General features: G+C 40.7%; 2 protein-coding genes and 6 non-coding genes across 11 annotated transcripts in view; 7 read left to right on the top strand and 1 right to left on the bottom strand.

Moving 5' to 3' along the window:
- C3H11orf54 (chromosome 3 C11orf54 homolog) overlaps positions 1–4,146 on the bottom strand; it is a 19,905-nt gene extending 15,759 nt beyond the window's left edge. The window contains 3 exon segments of the mRNA XM_042456874.1: positions 337–472; positions 974–1,063; positions 4,008–4,146. Coding sequence (XP_042312808.1) covers positions 337–472; positions 974–1,031 — 194 coding nt within the window. The 5' untranslated portion in view covers positions 1,032–1,063; positions 4,008–4,146.
- Positions 4,147–4,159: 13 nt separating this feature from the next.
- On the top strand, positions 4,160–18,909 carry TAF1D (TATA-box binding protein associated factor, RNA polymerase I subunit D). Of its 4 annotated transcripts, XM_042456872.1 has the most exons (15): positions 4,160–4,260; positions 6,298–6,440; positions 7,903–8,332; positions 8,552–8,727; positions 9,699–9,753; positions 10,363–10,511; positions 12,228–12,431; positions 12,955–13,013; positions 13,496–13,546; positions 14,139–14,203; positions 15,713–15,750; positions 16,689–16,771; positions 17,724–17,779; positions 18,289–18,436; positions 18,786–18,909. In XM_042456872.1, the coding sequence occupies exons 2-6, from the start codon at positions 6,307–6,309 to the stop codon at positions 10,432–10,434; spliced, it is 867 nt and encodes a 288-aa protein (XP_042312806.1). In that variant the 5' UTR covers positions 4,160–4,260; positions 6,298–6,306; the 3' UTR covers positions 10,435–10,511; positions 12,228–12,431; positions 12,955–13,013; positions 13,496–13,546; positions 14,139–14,203; positions 15,713–15,750; positions 16,689–16,771; positions 17,724–17,779; positions 18,289–18,436; positions 18,786–18,909. The 4 variants fall into 4 exon arrangements, with proteins under 4 accessions (XP_042312806.1, XP_042312807.1, XP_042312804.1 ...); XM_042456873.1 differs by lacking the exon at positions 12,955–13,013; XM_042456870.1 differs by having other exon boundaries at positions 12,228–13,013.
- On the top strand, positions 12,011–12,085 carry LOC121927482. The gene has a single exon (XR_006103246.1). It is a non-coding gene; the product is annotated as a small nucleolar RNA SNORD5 (small nucleolar RNA).
- On the top strand, positions 13,630–13,768 carry LOC121927461. The gene has a single exon (XR_006103227.1). It is a non-coding gene; the product is annotated as a small nucleolar RNA SNORA8 (small nucleolar RNA).
- LOC121927462 lies at positions 14,250–14,387 on the top strand. Its single transcript, XR_006103228.1, has one exon. It is a non-coding gene; the product is annotated as a small nucleolar RNA SNORA1 (small nucleolar RNA).
- LOC121927460 lies at positions 16,146–16,219 on the top strand. The gene has a single exon (XR_006103226.1). It is a non-coding gene; the product is annotated as a small nucleolar RNA Z40 (small nucleolar RNA).
- On the top strand, positions 17,524–17,654 carry LOC121927465. Its single transcript, XR_006103231.1, has one exon. It is a non-coding gene; the product is annotated as a small nucleolar RNA SNORA18 (small nucleolar RNA).
- Positions 18,047–18,167, top strand: LOC121927464. The gene has a single exon (XR_006103230.1). It is a non-coding gene; the product is annotated as a small nucleolar RNA SNORA32 (small nucleolar RNA).
- Positions 18,910–19,158: the final 249 nt, after the last annotated feature.

Below are 19,158 nucleotides of genomic sequence, written 5' to 3'. Positions count from 1 at the left end.
CTTGCCATTCCTGGACAAAGTACAGTAGACAAGATAGGTCTCTGATCCTATCCAGGAGAATGGAAATATTCCTCTTTCTTCTTCTGTCTTAATGGAAACTGAATGAATCACAAACTTGCAACATGTTTTCATAACAGAACTACATAACTGTATGTAGTTAGTATGTAGTTACAGACTACATATTGATTGTGAATCCTAAAGAACCCTTATGTAACAAAATCTAGTGGGTACTGTATCAGCTAGGTCTCTTGAAAAAAAAAAGGAAAACTAGAAAAATAGGGGCAATGGAAGAAAATGTTGTGGAAAAGGGGATGGTCAGCTAGTAACCCGAATGACATTCCACACTTTAAAATATTCGCATCTCACTTGTTACCTTTAACAGGAAAGTTGAAAGGTTCTTGACTCAGATCAGGGCAGTCCACCACAGAAACCTGGACATCTGCAAAGTTTTCTTTCAATCCATTCTCTAAAACTAGAGAAAATATTTTAAGCAAAAATAAGAGAGATCTAGATGATTACAGAATTTATAGTTTCAAAGAACAAAACTACACTGTTCTGTCATTACACCACTGTTGCTCAGATTGCCTACTCTTCCTTTTTAACTAAAGGCTGGTGATAGTTTTTCTAGATCTCAGAACAGAACAATCAATGTATCTATTGCTATTCTGTATGTCACAAGCCTAATGGGAGAAGAAGAAAATCGCAAGAGCAGACAAACACAAAAATCTTTACAAAGCTTGTACATTAGAAAAAGAGAGGATAATTTAATACTTTCCTATTTGATGACAGTGCAATAAGCTATTTTTTTCCTTTTAAAAACAGTTTCTTGATTAGTAAGTGCAGATGTTAATTCAACATGAAAAATGAAAAGAATAAAGGAAGAACATTGCTCAAGAGTTCCATCTTGTCTCCCTCCCCCTGATTTCTTACACCACAATACTTCTTGTAATTTTAGAGAAAAACAGTTACTCACCCGCAACTAGTTCTTCCAAAGTGGGTATGTGAAGAGCAAACTTCTCAACTTTGGCCATGTTTTACTTGACACAGTAAACACTGAAGCAAGCTGCAAAAAGATCAGAGTACACCACAGAACAAGTTACAGATCTGTTAATGAACACACCGGTTTAGGGATTAAGCAAAACTACACAAGCTGGACGCATTTGCTCACCTTCTTTGTGTCTAACTTAACTGGTCACCTTGCAAGCTACTACTAGGGCACTCGTGGCAATTTGCAAACCCCCCTTCACCTGTGTCTTCTTCTCTTTTAAGTCCAGCAGGCTGGATTTGCTTGCAATTTTTGACAATTTAAAGAACACTTAACTACATCAAACACTTTTTCTTATGAAAAAAATTTCCTCATTTGCAGGAAAGGGTTTGTATTCCTTCATAAAAGATTAGTACCAATCACATATTTTATCCATCCTCTTGCTGGAGATTTCTTTTGTCACTTAAGTGTGTTATTTAATCAGATAAGATCACAGGATTATTTCTCAACTACCTTAGGGCTACGAACATAGTGAGGATTGAAAATGGTTTTAGGGGACAGTTGCCCCATGAAAAAGAGTATGTAGAGAGATCTTGTAGCACCTTTGAGACTAACTGAAAGAAAGAAGTTGGCAGCATGAACTTTCGTAGACTCCAGTCTACTTCCTCAGATGACTGGAGTCTACCAAAGCTCATGCTGCCAACTTGTTTCTTTCAGGTAGTCTCAAAGGTGCTACAAGATCTCTCTACATTCTGATTCTACAGCTATATCTTTGAATTTTACCAGGAAAAAGAAGACAGGGCTCCCGTATCTTTGAGGAATTTCCCCTTCCACCTAACTTTTCAAGTAGAGGTGAGACCTGTGGGGCCCATGGGCTCCATGTGGCACTTTAGGGAGTCCAGTGCAGCTCTTGAGTCCTCAAAGATGTAGCGCTCGAAATTGTCTGCTAAAAATTAATTTTTCAGGGGGAGGGGAATTAATGGGATGCTCTATCCCCAAATGTCAAGAACACCCCCATCTCAACTGCAGGGAAGGGTTTCTATTCCTTCATGCAGGATTAGTACCAATCACATATTTTATCCATCCACTTGCTGGAGGTTTCTTTCGCCACTTAAGAGTGTTATCTAATCAGATAAGAAAAGCTGCAATAGCCTCCAGATGCCCAACCTGCCCAAAGGGAAAGCTTTGTAAAGTACTTATCATCGGGCAAGGTAAATACTTTTAACAGCACAATCCTGACTTCCTTATTACAGCGGTTTCGGTGACTACTGGTCTCTTTCCAAGCAGAAATTTTATTATATGCTTGCCATGACCTATACACCCTCTATGACTTGCTTTCAGGGTATTTTGAGGACACCATGCACACCCAATCCCTTCTGATTTCAGAAATTAAGCAGGGTTGGGTCCGGTACGTATTTGAATGGCAGACAACATCAGGGAATTCTAGCAATTCATAGCCATTTTATTCCACTTTAACAGCTATGGCTACATTGTATGGAACCCTTAGGTTTGTAGTTTAGGGTCATGGCACTAGAGCTCTCTGGCTGAAAATTCTAAGAACTGCTCCCTAAACTGCAAATCCCAGGATTCCAGAAGATGTTTCCATGGTCATTTAAGTGCAGTAATATTGCTGTAATTGTGTGAAGGAGCCTCTGGTAGGGCTAGGAAACAATCCTGCCAGAGACTCAGATGATTTCTTCTCCCTAATATCGCCACTGGATTTCAACGTGTTTTTGCAGGGTGTCAACTTGTATTTGTTGTTGTTGTTATGGGCCAACAAGTTGCTTCCAATTTAAGGCACATGCTTTTCTTGGAAAGATTTATTCAGAAAGGGTTTCCCTTCGCCTTCCTCTGAGGCTGAGAGAGTGTGACTTCCCCAAAATCACCCAATGGGGCTTCCATGGTTGAGCAGAGATTCGAACCCCAACTCCGGAGCCATGCATAGTCCAAGGCTAGCTCTCTAGTCTGTAATTAGCTGGCAAAGCATCTAAAAAGAAAATCCACAGCATCATCTTAAACACGTTTACCCAGAAATAAGAAAAGCAAAATAAGAGACAGGCCCCAGCTGCGGATAGATGTTCACTTCTTTATTTTCTTATTACTTTAAAAAGCTGAGTGTGTTTTGGCCTCATGTTGTCTAGATTAACGCATGTAATGGAACTCTATTTGTATTTTATAATGTAGCCCCTGAAGAAGGCCAATTTTGAAAGAGCCCAAAACCCACTGAGCTTTTTAAAGTAATAATAATAATAATTACTGTCTATCAGCAGATGAAACCTGTCTCCTACTTTGCTTTTCGTTGGAACGCATGCTTCTCCGCTCTCTCCTTTGGATATTCAGAAATAAGGCTATATGTAGAGTATTAAGGAGGACTTGACAGCACAGCCCTATAAAAGAAATGAGTCTGACTGGCATCAGCAGGTGTTCACGCCCAAGGACCAAAGCACACTGCAGAAATAACCCAGTCTGAGACTGCTTGAACTGCCCTGGAATTCTGGGAACTGTAGTTTTGTGAGGCCTTGAGCCTTCTCTGTCAGAGAGCTCTGGTGCCACAACCAACTACAATCCCCAGGATTCCCTAGCACTGAGCCAGGGCAGTTAAAGCGGTCTCAAAGTGGATTATTTCTGCAGTGTGGCATCAAAGTGCCACAAGATCTTTTTACATACTGATTCCCCAGAATAGCATGACTATGAATGCGAGAAAGAGGTAGGATATGACCAAAAAAGAGCAAAAATCACCAATATGAATGTAAGCCCATGCTCAAGATGGAGGGCATTTTGGAACTGCTCTTGGAGAGAAGGTTGGGATGGAGGACATGTCCTGCAAAAGGAGGACGCCTGCTCACCTTCTCATTACAGGTATGCAATTATTTCCCTAAAATCCCCCCAAAATCCAAAATATATTTCTGTCCCTTTTTGAACACAAGGGGGACTTAACCTGTGCCAAGGGACATAATGCAAACAGTGCATCTGATAAAAAGGGAGACTCGACCTGTATGAACATAAAGATTGAATTACTTACAAGGCTGGAACTCGTTCCTTGAAACGCCACTCTTTTCCTCCTTCCTAGAAGAAACTTTCTCTCTGACCCAACCAATCCCCAGCCGCTCCCAAGATGGCGGCGGCCACAGCCCCGCCTGGACTCATTCTTCCCTTCTTCCCGTCGTCCTCTGCGAATGAACCCAAACTCTCGCGAGAACTGCTGAGGGTATTTAAACGGCGCGACGGCGCTCCCTCGGCCTTGTTGGAGTTCGGGAGCAGAAGGAGCAGAGTGTGTGAGTGCTTCGCATCCGCCGCCATCCGCTTGAAATTGGGCTCAGATTGGATGGCGGCCTGTGGTTTGAATATTATGGGGCCTTCGTCTTGGTTGTGGATGCGATATTGGGGTGCTGGAGAGAGGATGATGGGGTGAAAAGGGTGCCTCCATTTCCTCCCCCCGCGCCATTGTTTCTTATGGGCTTTGGGCCTAGCATTTTGCCCATCCTGAAGATAATCCTTCCTTTGCCTCTCTGGCCGTGTTTAATCCGACTGTGGCTGTTGCAATGGGAGAATGACTGCAAGCGTCACACCGAAGGAGCTGGAGCAGTGGTCCCCAAACTCTGCTCTTTAAGGGACTTTGGACCTCAGCTCCCACAATCCCAGACTATTGACCAACGTGGCTGAGGCTTCTGGGAGCTGAAGTCCAAAATCTCTTAAAGGGCTAGTTTGGGAAATGTTTTATTTGGATTGAAACCATTCTACAAAACAAATACATCCGACCCCAAAAAGCTGTAACTAAACTGGTTAAAATTATAAACATCTCATCCTTTGATATTTGCGGATTTGGTCATTCACAGATTTGATTACTATGTTTCCTCTGGGACTATCTAGGTCCTCCAGTGCAACTCTGGTCAATTTTAACTAAAGGCTGAACTGAAAGACCAGAGGGAATACTACTATGGTCTGGAAACCATGTCCTATGAGGAACGACTTAGGGAGCTGGGCATGTTTAGCCTGGAGAAAAGAAGGTTAAGAGGTGATATGATCGCCCTGTTCAAATATTTGAAGGGATGTCATATTGAAGAGGGAGCAAGCTTGTTTTCTGCTGCTCCAGAGACTAGGGACCTGGAACATTGGATGCAAGCTACAGGAAAAGAGATTCCACCCCAACATTAGGAGGAACTTCCTGACAGTAAGGGCTGTTCGACAATGGAATGCACTCCTTCCTCAGAGGGTGATAGAGTCTCCTTCCTTGGAGGTCTTTAAACAGAGGCTGGATGGCCATCTGTCAGGGATGCTTTGATTTGGATTTCCTGCATGGCAGGGGGTTGGACTGGATGGCCCTAGTGGTCTCTTCCAACTCTTATGATTCTATGATACTAGGCGTTTGTAGCTCCTCCAGTGTGGTTCTATGGCCAGTGTCTCTCGGGCTTTGATCACAGAGTTGCCCTGGAGGACCTAGAGGTTCCTAGAGAGGTGTCCTCTCAGGCAAAAGCATGATGTTTTTGTTTTTTAAGGTTTTCCCATATTCACGGGGGCCTTGTGCCACTAACCCCAGCAAATATGGAGGGACAAGTGTAGATTGTTGCACCATACCTAATAAAAACAAGACTCCCCCTGAAAATGAGCCATAGTCTGTTGTCTGGAGGAAAAATAAATAGAAGACAGTGTCATGTTTTCAGGGAAACACGATACAAACGCCTAGAGATGTGTTCTCTAAGGATCTCTAGTCTAGGACCTCCAGCATGACTTTTGGTGGAAGTTGACCATGAAGTTGAATTGGAGGACCTACAAAAGGCTAGAGAAGTGTTCTCCAGCAATCAATAATAATAATCATCATTCTCTGGGCATTTGTAGGCCCTCCAGCTCAATTTCACGGTCAGCTTCCTTGCCCCGGAGGACTTGGAGATTCCTAGAGAGGTGTTCTCTCAGGTTAAAAAAATAGTGTTTTCTTATTTGTGGCATTTCCATGTTCAAAGGGGTCCTGTGTCCCTAAACACAACGATTGTGGAGGGTCCACTGTACAGGGATACTGGTGGCCACACTTTGCCTATTTGTGCCTTAAAGGGGTGTGTGTGTGTGTGTATGTATGTACTTCCAATTCTAGGATTCTGTATGTCTGAAAATGGAAGATGAGGAGTGTGTAGCATCCACACCTCTTTGTAATGACTTGCCTGGAGGTATCTTGAAAACTTGTGCTCATGTGTACCCAAAGGAAGCTCACATTTTCTTGTGAATGTACTCTAGTTTCCAATCTTCTTTAGAGGCTGACAACCTTAAGATTGCTTTTCCTTAGCAAGACATTAATGTGTGTGCCCTCACTTGTATGCCAGGAGCAGAACATGGCTGATATTGCTGAAACAGAAGACTCTGCATTAGACTGTGATGAAGACTCTGACCAAGGTCCTTCTCAAGGCTTACCACAGTTAGAAGTGTGCTCAGCTGCCTCTTTTCCTGATCACCAAGTTTCAAAGAAGTGAGTCTTAATTTTTTTTTTGTTCTGTACATGTTCAGCAAAGCAGACCTGCACTGAAGATTAGTTTGTATGATATATGGCTTCAGAGGTGCATGTTCCTCTTACCTCTCTAAGAAAGACAGTTGCAGTCTTTCCTGAGCTGCTTCTTAGCAATCCATCCTAGCTTGTATAGTTTCCATCTAGATGCATACTTTGGTAGTTGTTTTGTGCCTTCAAATCATTTCCGATTTACGGTGACCCTAAGGCAAACTATCATGGCCTTTTCTTGGCAAGATTTATTGAGGTTTGTCATTGCCTTTCCCTGAGGCTGAGAGCATTTGACTTGCCCAAGGTCACTCAATAGGTTTTATGGGAATTGAAGCCTAGTCTCTAGGGTCATAGTGCAACACGCAAACCACTGTGCCACGCTGGCTTATGACCCTCTGAAATGGTCCTACTGCATGTGTTACCTGCATGCCTATCCAAGAGCTTTACATCCTATCTTAATGTTTCCAGCTGGTGAGACTGGTTTCTAAGTTACTTGTATGCACATTTCCATTAAATATCTTTTGAATTTTTGCCCAATGGAACCAAAATTACAACATTCCAGTAACAGAATGCTAGAGTGCATGAATTAACAGGAAGGGCACAGTTTTTGAGTACGTTGTCTTGTTTAAATCAAAGACTACAGCTGTTGTACATCTGTTCTGCATAGTCAAAAATAGCTTTTCCCTCTGTCATTTTCAAGCTCTGCTTGAAGCCTCTGTAGCAAGCACTATTAATACAGATGCTCCAGTTTCATATAACAGCCCTTAGGTTATACACTCATTCCTCCATATTTGGAGCTTTGACTTTGGTGAATTTGATTATTCACGGATTTTATTAATATGTTCTCTAGGAATGTCTAGGTCATCCTCCAGAGCAACTCTATGGTCAAATGTATCCAAAAGTCACACTGAAGGACTTAGAGATTCCTAGGGAGAACACTCCTCTAGGCATTTGTAGCTCCTCCAGTGCAGTTCAGTGGTCAGTGTCTGGCAAATGTTGACCACAGACAGAGTTGCACTGGAGGACCTAGAGATTCCTAGAGAGGTGTCCTCTCAGGTAGAAACGTAGTGTTTTTGTTATTTGTGGTTTTTCCACATTCAAAGGGGTCCTGTGCCCCTAAACCCAGCAAATCGGGAGGGATGAGTAGTGTCATATACTTGGGATCTATTTTTTGTGGATGAATAGCATAAAAGGAGGCTGTAGCACAGGTTCACCTAAAAATGTTATCTATTAGGTAGCCTTCCCTAACCTAATGGCAGCAGATGTGTTGGATGTGGGCGTTCATGTTCTTCACCCATTATAACAAATGACTGCTGGCTTAGGTTGTGCTAGCATAGGCTATACACTCTAGAAAATGATTTATCTCATCTATAGTGTAAGGATTTGATTAAATGTTGTGCCATTGATCAGCTCTGCATTTTTATTTCTGGAACAGGAGAAACTCTGGATTGTGTTCACTGAAGCAGTCAAGAAGGAAAGCTAAAAAAGCAAGGTGTGGACCGTCTTCTGAAAATACAGTCGGTGGCCGGACACTAGGTGTTTCTTCAACTGGTTCTGTAAAATCGAAGAGTTGTCTCAAATTGCCTAAACCTAAAATTGACGTCAGAGCATTTTTTGACTATTACTTTGTAAGGAAGCAGCATAGGAAGAAGCGTTGGAGGACCAAAAGGTGGTGGCTGTATGAGAAAGAAACTACAACATGTCGGAAACAAAGGAAACGAAGGAAATCTCCAAAGGGACAGTATCCAAAAATCTCAGTGATTGAGCGGAAGAAGAGATATAGAGATAGAGGCCTTCATTTTCCCTTTTTGGAGAAACTCTGTGGACGGAGATACCTGCCATTTAAATATGTGCATCGCTATGAGGTAAGTTGCCATTAAACAGTTCTAGAGGAAATAGCTGGCTGCTAGCAATGTTCTGAGATTTTGTACTGTATTGAATCTTAATACAGTTGGCTTCTACAGTGTAACAGTCTTAATTAAAAAAAAATTCCCCATTGGAAGGATTGCACAAAAATGTAAATTGATTGTCTTTCATACTCTTGTGTGTTGGTATTTGTTGATGGAAGAACAATTCTCTCCTAGCAAGCAGCTTTACAAGGATACCTCAGATACGTTGAAGCTCTGAAATGTGAGCAGCACCTTAAAAAGTCTTTGACAAAATTGAATGCTGTGGATGATCTAGAAAATGAGAGTCTGGAGTCACGGAAATACAAATATCTGGATGATGATGGTTCTCTTTCTCCCATTGAAGAGACAAGGTATGTATGATTATACTTTCCTAATTGTTGGCATTGTTGTAGTCAAGCAAATCATACGTAATGCAAGACTTTAGTGGAGGAATTTAATGCTAGGCCACCTTCTCCAAGCTTTACATTTGTCTCAGTATTATTTATACAGAGGCTAATTTTATTATTTACACATATATGGCTTAAAAATACAGGCATCAGTTTCTTACAGTAGAAACTGCCTGCTGGGATAGATTGATAATCCATTGTTCCATCAGATATTGTGGGGCTGCGACATAGTGCTTAAGCAGTGACCATAGTAGTGGCTAGGCTGATAGACAGTGGTACAGAATATCTGGAGGAAACCAGGTTGCCTTGCGGTACTTTAAGAAAACAATTTCGACTAACCCTAGAAATGCCTTGTTCCTGATTCTTTCAATATATTTGTTCATAATATTTGTCAGCAATACCGCTAGCAGTGCTTTGAGACATTTCCTCTATGCCTAGTGAGATAGCGACCTGGGGTGAATAATTTTTTCAGAAGACAAATTGTTTTGTTTTCTAGTTGAAGAATTGGAAATGGAGTGACTAGGAAAGGATTTCTCTCAGCTGCTTTACTCTTGGATGAAATTCAGAGCATTTAAAAAAGTATAGGTTCAATAAGAAAGTTAATACCTTTCAATTTCCCCCCGAATTTCCATTTTTGATCAATTCCCCATCCTGAAAGTATCAGATTTTCCTCCATAAGGCAGAGGGGTCCAGCAGTGAAACACATATGCGAGTATGCTGTCATGCCTTACATTTATCTGTAGCTCAGCTGCTGCTATCTGCTGTACGAGGGATATGATACTACTTATCTTCAAACTTTTTTTGTAAACATTACAGTGAAAAGATGCACACAAAATGCTTTGAATCATGTAGAAAGTGCTTTAAAATTGTTAATTATTTGATGCATCTGTTCTTTTCAATATAAAAATAGAGCTTATTGGGCATTTGTGTTTCAGTGAAGAAGACCAAAATAAGAATTCCAGCAATGATGACATTGGTGCCAGGATAGTGGTAAGCATCAATATAAGGTTTTGATTACTTTGCCTTATTGCAGTGACCTTAAAGCCATCCAGCTGCATTTCTCACATGGTTTGATTTCAGAATATGTCCATTATGTGTGCCAAATCCCACACAGTTTGAATGTTGGACTTCACTTTATTTAGGTTGAATCCTTAAATGGTAACTAAGCAACAGTTCTAGTTAGCAGCCTTATACGGTGAAGTCCTGATATAGAAATTTTATGTTGCTGTGCTATTAACATCCTTTCCAGTTTACCTATCTCTTCCTGCTTATATTAATGATTTGGTAATTCTTTTTTAAAAAAAAAAAAGATTGTGCACTTACTGGAGGTTGTATATGGACTTCATGGCTTGCAACCTGGATAATTTTTTCAATCAAAGGGGGTTGTTAGTATGCATGCTTGGTTAGTAAATTTTGAAATGAAAAATTACATAGGGGCAATAAGACTGCCAGGAAAAAGGCCAGATTGGGGCCGGTGTGCAGTTGCCGCGGCTCCAATCTGGTGCACAAGGGCTGTCTGTTTTTGGCCTTAGTTTTACATAATTGCTCTGATACTGGCTTCTTCTGGGAAAATCTTGTCTTTCCTTTCCATTGCCACAGGAGATAAGTTCCTTCGTATTAAGTAGTAAAATTCCAGAGAAGAAGAAGAAAACCAATAATAAATCTAGATAAATGTGACCCTGTGAGAAGAATGTGTTGAAGAATGCTGCTAAGGTGCTAGATTCCTAGTAAACTTATAAATAAAAAAGGTAAATTCATTGGGTTCTTTAGCCATAGTTTAAATAAACTGCATAAAGAATTCTGGACAGTTCTTTTAATGTAGAAGCATTTGACTCCAGTGGATTTGCCTTAACGTGCAAAAGGGATGGAGAATCTTCAAGAATGGGCATCCTTGGAGAGCTGCATAAGTAGAGTGGGACTTTAACCTCGGCTCAATAATAATAATAATAATAATAATAATAATAATAATAATAAATAATATAAATAATAAAAACTTTATTTCTATACCGCTTTTCCAAGAAATCAAAGCGGTTCACAGATTCAATAAAAATAGTACATATCACATTGTAAAACAGTATAACAATAGTTACAACCACATTTCAATTCAAAATGTTTAAAAACAGTATACAAACAATTAAGATCTATCAATCGTAGCTAGAGATCCTGACTTGAGGTTCTATTAGGGGAATGATTTCTCTAAAGGGAGTTGGGAGGATATGCTAACCGGAAGAGATGAGTTTTCACTGCCTCCTTAAAGGCATCTAAGGTAGAGCCAAGCCGCATCTCTTCTGGAAGTCCATTCCAGTGTGTCAGGCATCACCAACACTTTGTATTGAGCCCGGAAGCTAATTGGCAGAAAGATTGATTAGGAATGCTGGGGTTTTGTGAGGGAGGTTTTAACCCTGCCATCAATGATGCTGTGATTCTGATCAGGATTGCTGTGTGTGAAGTAGGTTTAACCAAACTTTCCCCTCCCTCTGTACACTGTTCCTCACTACTCATAGCAATGGAGACATAGGCAACTTGAAGGCATGCACCTGTCAAAATCCCTCCTTGATGAGGTTTGGGCTGAAATATAAACATTTGCAAAATTAAGTGTAAGGGTTCATACAATTTATGGCAAATCTATCACAAGGTTTTCTTGGCAAGTTACATCAGAGGGGGTTTGCCATTGCCATCCTCTGAGGATGAGAGACTGGCTTTCCCAAGTGCAAAGTAGGTGTTTTGCCCCCTTAAAGGTGTAGAGTTGTTTCCTTGTAGTAAATGTCTTTAGCTGTGCCTGAATCTTCAGGACTTGCTTTTGGGCCATGTCCCATCAAATTCATTAGGAAAGTGTATCTAGAATTGGAGTTTGAACTGTGTAACAATTTTAAAAATACTGTATAAAAGCCTGATTTTTACAGCAGTTGTAATAGATATTTAGCACACTGTGCTACAGCCTTTTAAGAAAGAGGAGACAAATTTTCTGTATACAAAATTTTGGTGGCCTTTATATTGCTGCATTGTTACTTGGATTTATTATTCAAACTTGGTTTGAGTAGATGAATTTCTGGTTATTCTTATTATGTGATTGCATATACTCTGGAGATATTTACCTCTGGAATAAGCCTTTGATCTGCTGCTGTTTTGATATAGCCTGAAATAAACATATCTGGTATGTGGTAATGGAATCTAAATTCTTGATATAACTCCTAAAAACCCCTTTTGTAAACAACCATACATAACTGGATCCAGATTCTGCACTACAGTTCTTGTGATGACTGTTTTTCAGTTCAACTGCTGAGTGATTTCAGAAATGAACTAAATCTTAACACTGATCTAATCTGAGTGCAGACATAGCAGAATCAGTAAACTGCCTTGAGTACTTGTACATGTAGCCAGTGTTGAAAGTGAACCCTAGTGAAGAAGCTCAGTTGAGGCTAAGATTGCCATTTCCTTGATATGCTTTTCTTTTTCCATACCAGGAATTGTAAGATGAATGAACTCTATAATAGAGCTTTGGAAATGACGATGGCTCCAAGACCATATGAGAGTCACTGTTGTTCATCTAACCAGATTGTGGCCAGAATGATTGCTTCAGTTCAACTGACACTCACTGAATTGCATTCTTTGGCACAGAAGACTTATTTATCCATATGTGTTCCGATGTCTTGCTATACAAGTGTTAGGTTTGTTCTGCTGCATTCTCTTCTACTTGTTATCTTCTCCTGGTTAAAAGCACAGAGGGTTCCTGTTCAGTTGGGTTTTCCTTGCCTAAAGATCTAAACAGCAGAGTGTCAAAAAAGACTGGGAAAGGCCCAACACTCAACTTATGTGGCTTGAAGTATCATGACTATATCTCAAGAACCGTGTTGAAATGTCACAGTACATCTTGGAAGAACCACCACTCACTCGTGTACTTTGTAACGTTCCCTCCCTTGTTTAAATATAGGTACCTAGTGTCCATACTTTCTGAATGCTTGCTTTTTCTGCAAGACTTCCCAGCTGAACTATATATATCATGTGGATCTATCCTCCTTTTTTGACTGAGGACTTTAACTGATTAGCTTTTTTCATATTTAAAAAAATCATTTTGCTAACCTATTCAGAATTGAATGGTACACAGTCTCTTGCATGGGCCAAACAAATTTGAAGGTAGTGGCTAGAAATAACACCTAGTGAGGCTATACCTTTACCTATCTTGCTTCTTAGTTGGCCTTCATCCCATAGACGAGAGAATCATCAAATTGCTGACATTGGTGATGCTAAATGTAAGTTTGTGCTTCATTTCCAACAAACATTTGTGGTTCAGAAAATGGGATGCTTATGTTGCTTTCTGGTCTCATGGAACAATACTGAAAGGGAAAAGAATGTAGACATGATAGAGTTAAGAACAACCGAAATGTAAGAACTGCAATTTTGTAGTATGTTCAGACCCTTTTGCAATATACTTCTCCTGCCTTGAGTAGTTGTCAGCACAGCTTCAGGTTTTGGCTAGTTTTGCCTGCAAAAAACCGTGAAGCAAGTGCTAAGAGCAAATTCTTCTTTGCAACCCACAGTTGATTTGTATTGACTGTGTTACTTTACAGAAAGGAACATATGTATGATTAGAGTACTTAGAAACTGAGGTTCAGAAATGCTATACTCCTCCCCTAGGACAAAATCAGTCTAACACTTCTATTCAGTAGAAATTCTTGGATATTAAGTGTCTATGAAACCTTAGTTGCATAGTTTTCAAAATTCTTTCTTTCAGTGTCCCCCCCAAAAAAACCCGGATGATAATCAGCATTGTCTTATAAAAGAGGTATGTTAAGATTGATTAATGTTCTGTATTATGTTGTGTGCCACATGTTCATGTGTTTCAGTGAGTAGGGAAGTGAAGCTAACTGCACTGAATGGTATCTGCATCCAACAGTCTTTTCCTGATGGCATGTTCAAAAAGCAGTGCAACACCAACTCAACATGTGGCATCGTTGGTTCTCAAGCTGCTGTGCTTGCTAAACCTGGTATTTTTGTTGAAACAAGCATTGTTGGTCAACCAGTTGACTGCTCTTTGGGGATGGTGGGAGTTGTAGTTAAACACATATGTAGGGTACTGTGTGCAGTTAATTGAAGAATTTGTGAAAACATTGATTTGATTTTAATATAGTCTTAGCTCATGATATTTCTGATCCCACGTGAGTTGGAGAAAATAGAAACTTTACAATGTTGGAATACATAATCAAAATACTTTACTGGGACTTAGCTGCCATACAGTACTGTGTGCTGCATTGGATTTTCTTTATGGCACAGAAATAGTTTTCCTGATTTGATTGTACCAGCCAGGGGCTTTTTTCTTATTATGCATTCTATGTTGTCCATTGACAATTCACTATGAACTATGTTTTGTTTGGAAGGAGTCCTTCTGAAGTCATTTCTCAGATGCAGCAGAGATGATTAAAGCAACTACTCCATTCTGAAGGTAAAATTTGTTTTCTGTTCTGGAGTGCATGCCAAGAAGTGACAGCTGCCTTGTTGGTATAGAAGTTGTGGGCACACAATTTTATTTTGTGTCTGAATTATGCAATGAGGCTACAGAAAATACAGGTTATGCTTCCATCATTGTAAGGCAAATTACATTGGTGACAATGAGGCCTGTAATAAGCATATGCCAAAGAATCAACTGGCAAAAGTGGAGGTGAATGGATTAAATTAGGCTTGTCAGTGTCCTGTTATAGCTAAGCAAACTTTGTAGAAAATCCATTGTGGAACAGATGGTGTTCTGAGTGTTGAAGCAGAGAGTCAAAAGCTGCTAGATCTTGTGATGTTTTGTATTGCACTGTCCATAATAGGAAAAGTGTATTTATTCACTCACCCGGTGGGTGAGACAACAAATAGTGAGCTGCAGTTGACTGTGGTATGCTGAAAGGTAATCAGAGGGTTTCTCCCCTACAACCCCCAGCATCTACACTGAATGTGGCTGATGTTCTGCTGCCTCTGTATCCAGCACAGAAGATAAGCACTCCGTTCTGACAGCCAGTGTGCTTCTGTCCTGGGCAAGGAAGAAGCAGCCTTCACTTCCCCAAGTCTAGCACAAGAAACCAAGGGGCTTGTCACTTTTTCTGCATTTAAGCATAAAAATGCACAGATTGCAGTATAGTTGGACCTTTATTTGCTGGCCTTGTTCTTCCATTTCCTGTGGCCCAGGTAGTGGTGAGCAGCAGTGGGAGCTGCTTCTGGGAACATTGGCTCTGTCTTCCTGTTTCCTCCCCCCATATGCTTCATTGAGCTGTCTCCAGCCAAGACCTCCAAGGGTTTGCAAGCCGTGGGTGAAGGACACAGTTGGCGCGGCCCAGGTCCATCCTGTCTCGTCCCGTTTACAGAACAAAGAAGACAACCTGCTGTTGCTCGGTCTAGATCTGGCCCTAGTAAAGGCACCATGTCTGGGAGATCTTGCGGTGGCTTATCCTACATTTCCTTTCTGTTACTAGCTCTACTCCATTAACTCTCTTTGCTGCTTTGGCACCACATGGCTCCGCCTGTCTCTGAGGCCGCCTCTCCTGGAACTCTATTAGGAGGCTTTCTCTCCTCTGCCTCCGTCCCCACCACCCCAGAAAGCTGAGAGCTGGGTGCTATGGCAGTTTCTGCAAAAATCTGAAGTGTCATTCTAGGAAGTGGAAGGAGGCTTGGAGACTGGCAGAGGTGATGGTGGTCAGGCAGAGGCTGTCTCAGAGCAAGATCCCCAACTGGCAGAGGGAGTAAGAGGCAGGGTGTTGTTGTCCTTGTCTACTCAAGAATGATGACACTAAAGGACATTTTTGCTGCAGCAGCTGGCAGTTGTAGTTTGTAGCATGCATATTTCTGGGGGGGGGGCCTAGAGATATTTGCAGGTTTTGCACTTTCATAGGGGTTCTGTGTTCCTAACCCCTGTAAATGTGGAGGGCAACTGTAGATTGGGTAATAATTTTATTGAATTTCTCTTTTTTTAAAGGAATCTGGATAATGTCCATCTGTCTTCTAAATAATTAGGTAAGCAACTGATTTCATTACTAGAATAAGCTGCAACATTTTGACAGACTTGAGATTGACAATTTCATGGTTAAAAGTTGCTGTATATCTGTGTTAATAGTTGGCTCCCTATACCTTGCTTTCCAATAGCAGTCAAGAAATTTTAATCATGCAGGTCATTGAAATGTAACTGTTTGGTTGCTGAAAGTTTTTTTTAATTGGTTGGGTGGTAGTTGTTTTAAAAAGTGTTTTAATTTATTCTTGTTATAAGTAAAATTACGTTTTAAAAGGGGATATTAAATTAGCCTCTCTTGAATGCCTTTCTTGGTCGAACAACTCCCTTCCTTAGTGAACTCAGGGAACACCATTTATGTCAAAGTAAGGGCAGAATTCTTACTGGGGGAGACTGTGGTAAGAAGTGTTATGATGATTGGCAAGATGTTCAACTGCTCTGAAAAGAATGAATGATAAAAAGCCACTCTGAACATGTCCATTGACTATCTGAAACAGCTTCACAATGGTTCAGTTCTTTTGCAAGCAAATGAAAACTTTCTTGAACTTTAGAGATATAAATAGGGACTGTGGCAAACACATTTGTTGCCAGATAGATGTTTTCAGTCTTAAAGACTTCCCTCTGTGGGAACGAGATAGGCAAACTGTGGAATCCTTCATTATGTAGGCCTGGGATGACATGTCTGGAAGCCAATTTTCTGCCCTGGGCTGCTCTGGGGAGCGGGGCATACAATCTGCCAGAAATCCCCCTGTAAAGTATTTCATGTTACACAAGGGGACCTGGCAACCTGCTTAAAGGATGAGTTGCTAACTGGGATCAAACCCTTCAGAAGGCTTTCCACAGTAAACAGAAGATTGAATTTTGAGACAGCAGCTTCTGTAGAAGCATCTTTGATAACCCTTGCAGTACTTGACTGACGTGTTCTTATGTGGCTGCAAATTGGCAGCTAACTTTTTCAGGTAGGAATTAATAGCATGAGTACAAGGAAGCTGCTACTCCTGGGGAAAAGAGACACGCAAACACCTTCAGGTATGAGAATGTGTTTTATCTAAATCTTTGAAGCTGCGGCTGGAGTGAAAAGGGCAGTCATATAAGCAGGAGCATTTGCCAGACATTCATATGAACAAGCCTGAAGTTGATCTGATGGCACTTTAGTTTGGGCATAGGAATTGACATACCACTGGATTATACCCTTTTCATATAGTATAAAGCTGCAGGAATCCCATGGTATTATTGTGTATCTTCAAGTTGTTTCCGACTTATGGTGGCCGTAAGGCGAACCTGTCATGGAGTTTTCTTGGCAAGTTTTGTTTGCCATTGTCTTTGTCAGAAGCTGAGAGTGTGTGACCTGCTCATGGTCACCCAGTGGGTTTCCATAACCAGATGGGGATTTGAATCTTGGGGACTCAACAGACCACCCCTTTGGAGTAGCCTGCAGCCACCACTTTCCTTGCTGGATCAGGGCGTAGCAACTACATGCCAATCTGGCCTTTCTGCTGCGGAAAGGATGTCTTAGCTGCCCATGGTGGTGGCTTTTCGGTTTTTCTTTGGCACAGTGCGTTTAAACACTGTGCCAACTGAGTGCCATGATGCCCCCTGTCATGTAGTTGGGTGCATGGTGTGACACTGCCGTGGAGGCAGCCAGCATGCATATGCCATGCCGCCGCACTGGCATATAATGCCAGTCTTAGCCTCTGTTTTCCAGACTCCTAGTCCAACACTTAAGCCATTATGCCATGCTGGCTATTATATAGGCTTAAACAATATTGGGGAGTTCTAACATTGAGGTCTATCCCGATGGGACCTTGCTGTAGGTTCTTGTCGTTGGAAATGCCTCATAAAGCAAACTTGTAGATTCGCTTTACTCACTAAACTGTGTGTTAGCTTAGTGGGCTAAAACTACAAGACAAGTAAATATTAGGTAATTTACCATTCATACTCAAGAAAAATTAAGAAGTTTTTTTGTTTTTGTTTTTTATAGGCATGAACGTTGTTTTAATCACACTATACCATGTTCTAAAGGACATTTGTGAGAAGGTAACATTCAGCCTCACCTGTATCTATATACTGTATTTAGCCTGCAGTAACTGTTGTAAAATTTTACAAATGAACCTCACCCATTGAATTACATAAATGTACAAATGTCCATGATCAAGCAATAACTAGTGTGTGGTGCATTCAGAGTTGGGTTATTATGAAAATCATTTTTAAGCAGTTGGAAGTTCATTGCAGGGCTCATGTTGGGCTTAGTGGCTCCCTAGCAATACAGATTATATATCAAAAACAGCATCAGGATATGTTACCTGGTCTCTACCAAGGCTGCTAGGATATGCCATTTCTAGTATGCTGTGGACGTGACCACAAAGAAATTCCTCCAGATGTTTGTCTTGCTATTGTAGAAGCAGCAAATCTGTTGGAAACATTTGATGCAAATTAGAATCTAATAGCTGTAGTTTCATAATTGCAATCCAGAAAATCTGTGTAGATGTCTTTAGACTACATGTTTAACTCTTTAATCAACAGCTCCTTTTTTTATGTCACCCTAGTTTCTTTCTTAGTGTGCCTCTGAAGACAGATTTCAGCAGAACCCTGTTTTAGGTTGCCTGAAGTTCAGCTTGTTGAAGAGTTTTATTTTAGCATCTTTGTTTTAAAGCATCTTTGCTCACAATGTTGGGCTCCAGCTAGTGTTTAAAGGTAAGACCAGATGTTATTGAGGCTCCTTGTTACATAAGGTCATTTCAAAGAGGGCTTGTATGTGTTCAACAAACAGCTCTTAACGCAATGACCAAATATAGAAATCCTCTGCAGGATGTCAAGGGTACTTGGTGTGCTCTATGGTCTATACCAGAGGAGACATATTTTTCAACCTAAAGAGTTGGGCTACATGTTTGGAAGGTTTCCTGTGACAGACTTTATACAACTTAAGACAAATGAGCAACTGCTAAATAGTTCAAGCATCAAATTTTATAGGGGGTTGATGGAAAGGAGGGATTTAAAACCTTAAGTATGTCTGGCTTCTAAAAATATAATAATTATATTTCAGGTTCTTAACCACTGCAGCACGTTGGAAGAACTACTCCAAATTAGATGGCTGTTCATCTGTTACATTCTGGCGTTAAGCAGCATTTGAAAGCTATTTTTAATAAACTGATGAGTCTAGCATCTTCTTACTGTTTTAGCTGTTATACTTTTTAAATATTTTTCCTCACATCTTTTACATATGTAGATATCTTTGGCTCACTCTGTTTCTGTGAGGCAACACAACTAGTGTTCAAACACTACATTGTTCAGTAGCCAGTTTGATGCATACCATGAGTTTGTTGCAGTTCACCAAATAATAAGCCATGTGTTGAGTCATTTAGGCAGTAAGGTAGAACAATCTAGTGTGACTGCAGTTTCAGCAAGCACTGCACATG

The sequence above is a fragment of the Sceloporus undulatus genome, chromosome 3 (genome assembly GCF_019175285.1).
Source record: "Sceloporus undulatus isolate JIND9_A2432 ecotype Alabama chromosome 3, SceUnd_v1.1, whole genome shotgun sequence".
Classification (NCBI taxonomy): domain Eukaryota; kingdom Metazoa; phylum Chordata; class Lepidosauria; order Squamata; family Phrynosomatidae; genus Sceloporus; species Sceloporus undulatus.
Note: the sequence above shows the minus strand (reverse complement) of the source record. Positions and strands in the feature narration are given on the sequence as shown.

Excerpts from the sequence above, each read along its gene's own strand:
- TAF1D (XM_042456873.1), top strand. The coding sequence starts at position 6,307 with ATGGCTGATATTGCTGAAACAGAAGACTCTGCATTAGACTGTGATGAA. Across the intron at positions 6,441-7,902 it reads GATCACCAAGTTTCAAAGAA|GAGAAACTCTGGATTGTGTT; the intron begins GTGAGTCTTAAT and ends TTTCTGGAACAG. Across the intron at positions 8,728-9,698 it reads TCTCCCATTGAAGAGACAAG|TGAAGAAGACCAAAATAAGA; the intron begins GTATGTATGATT and ends TTTGTGTTTCAG.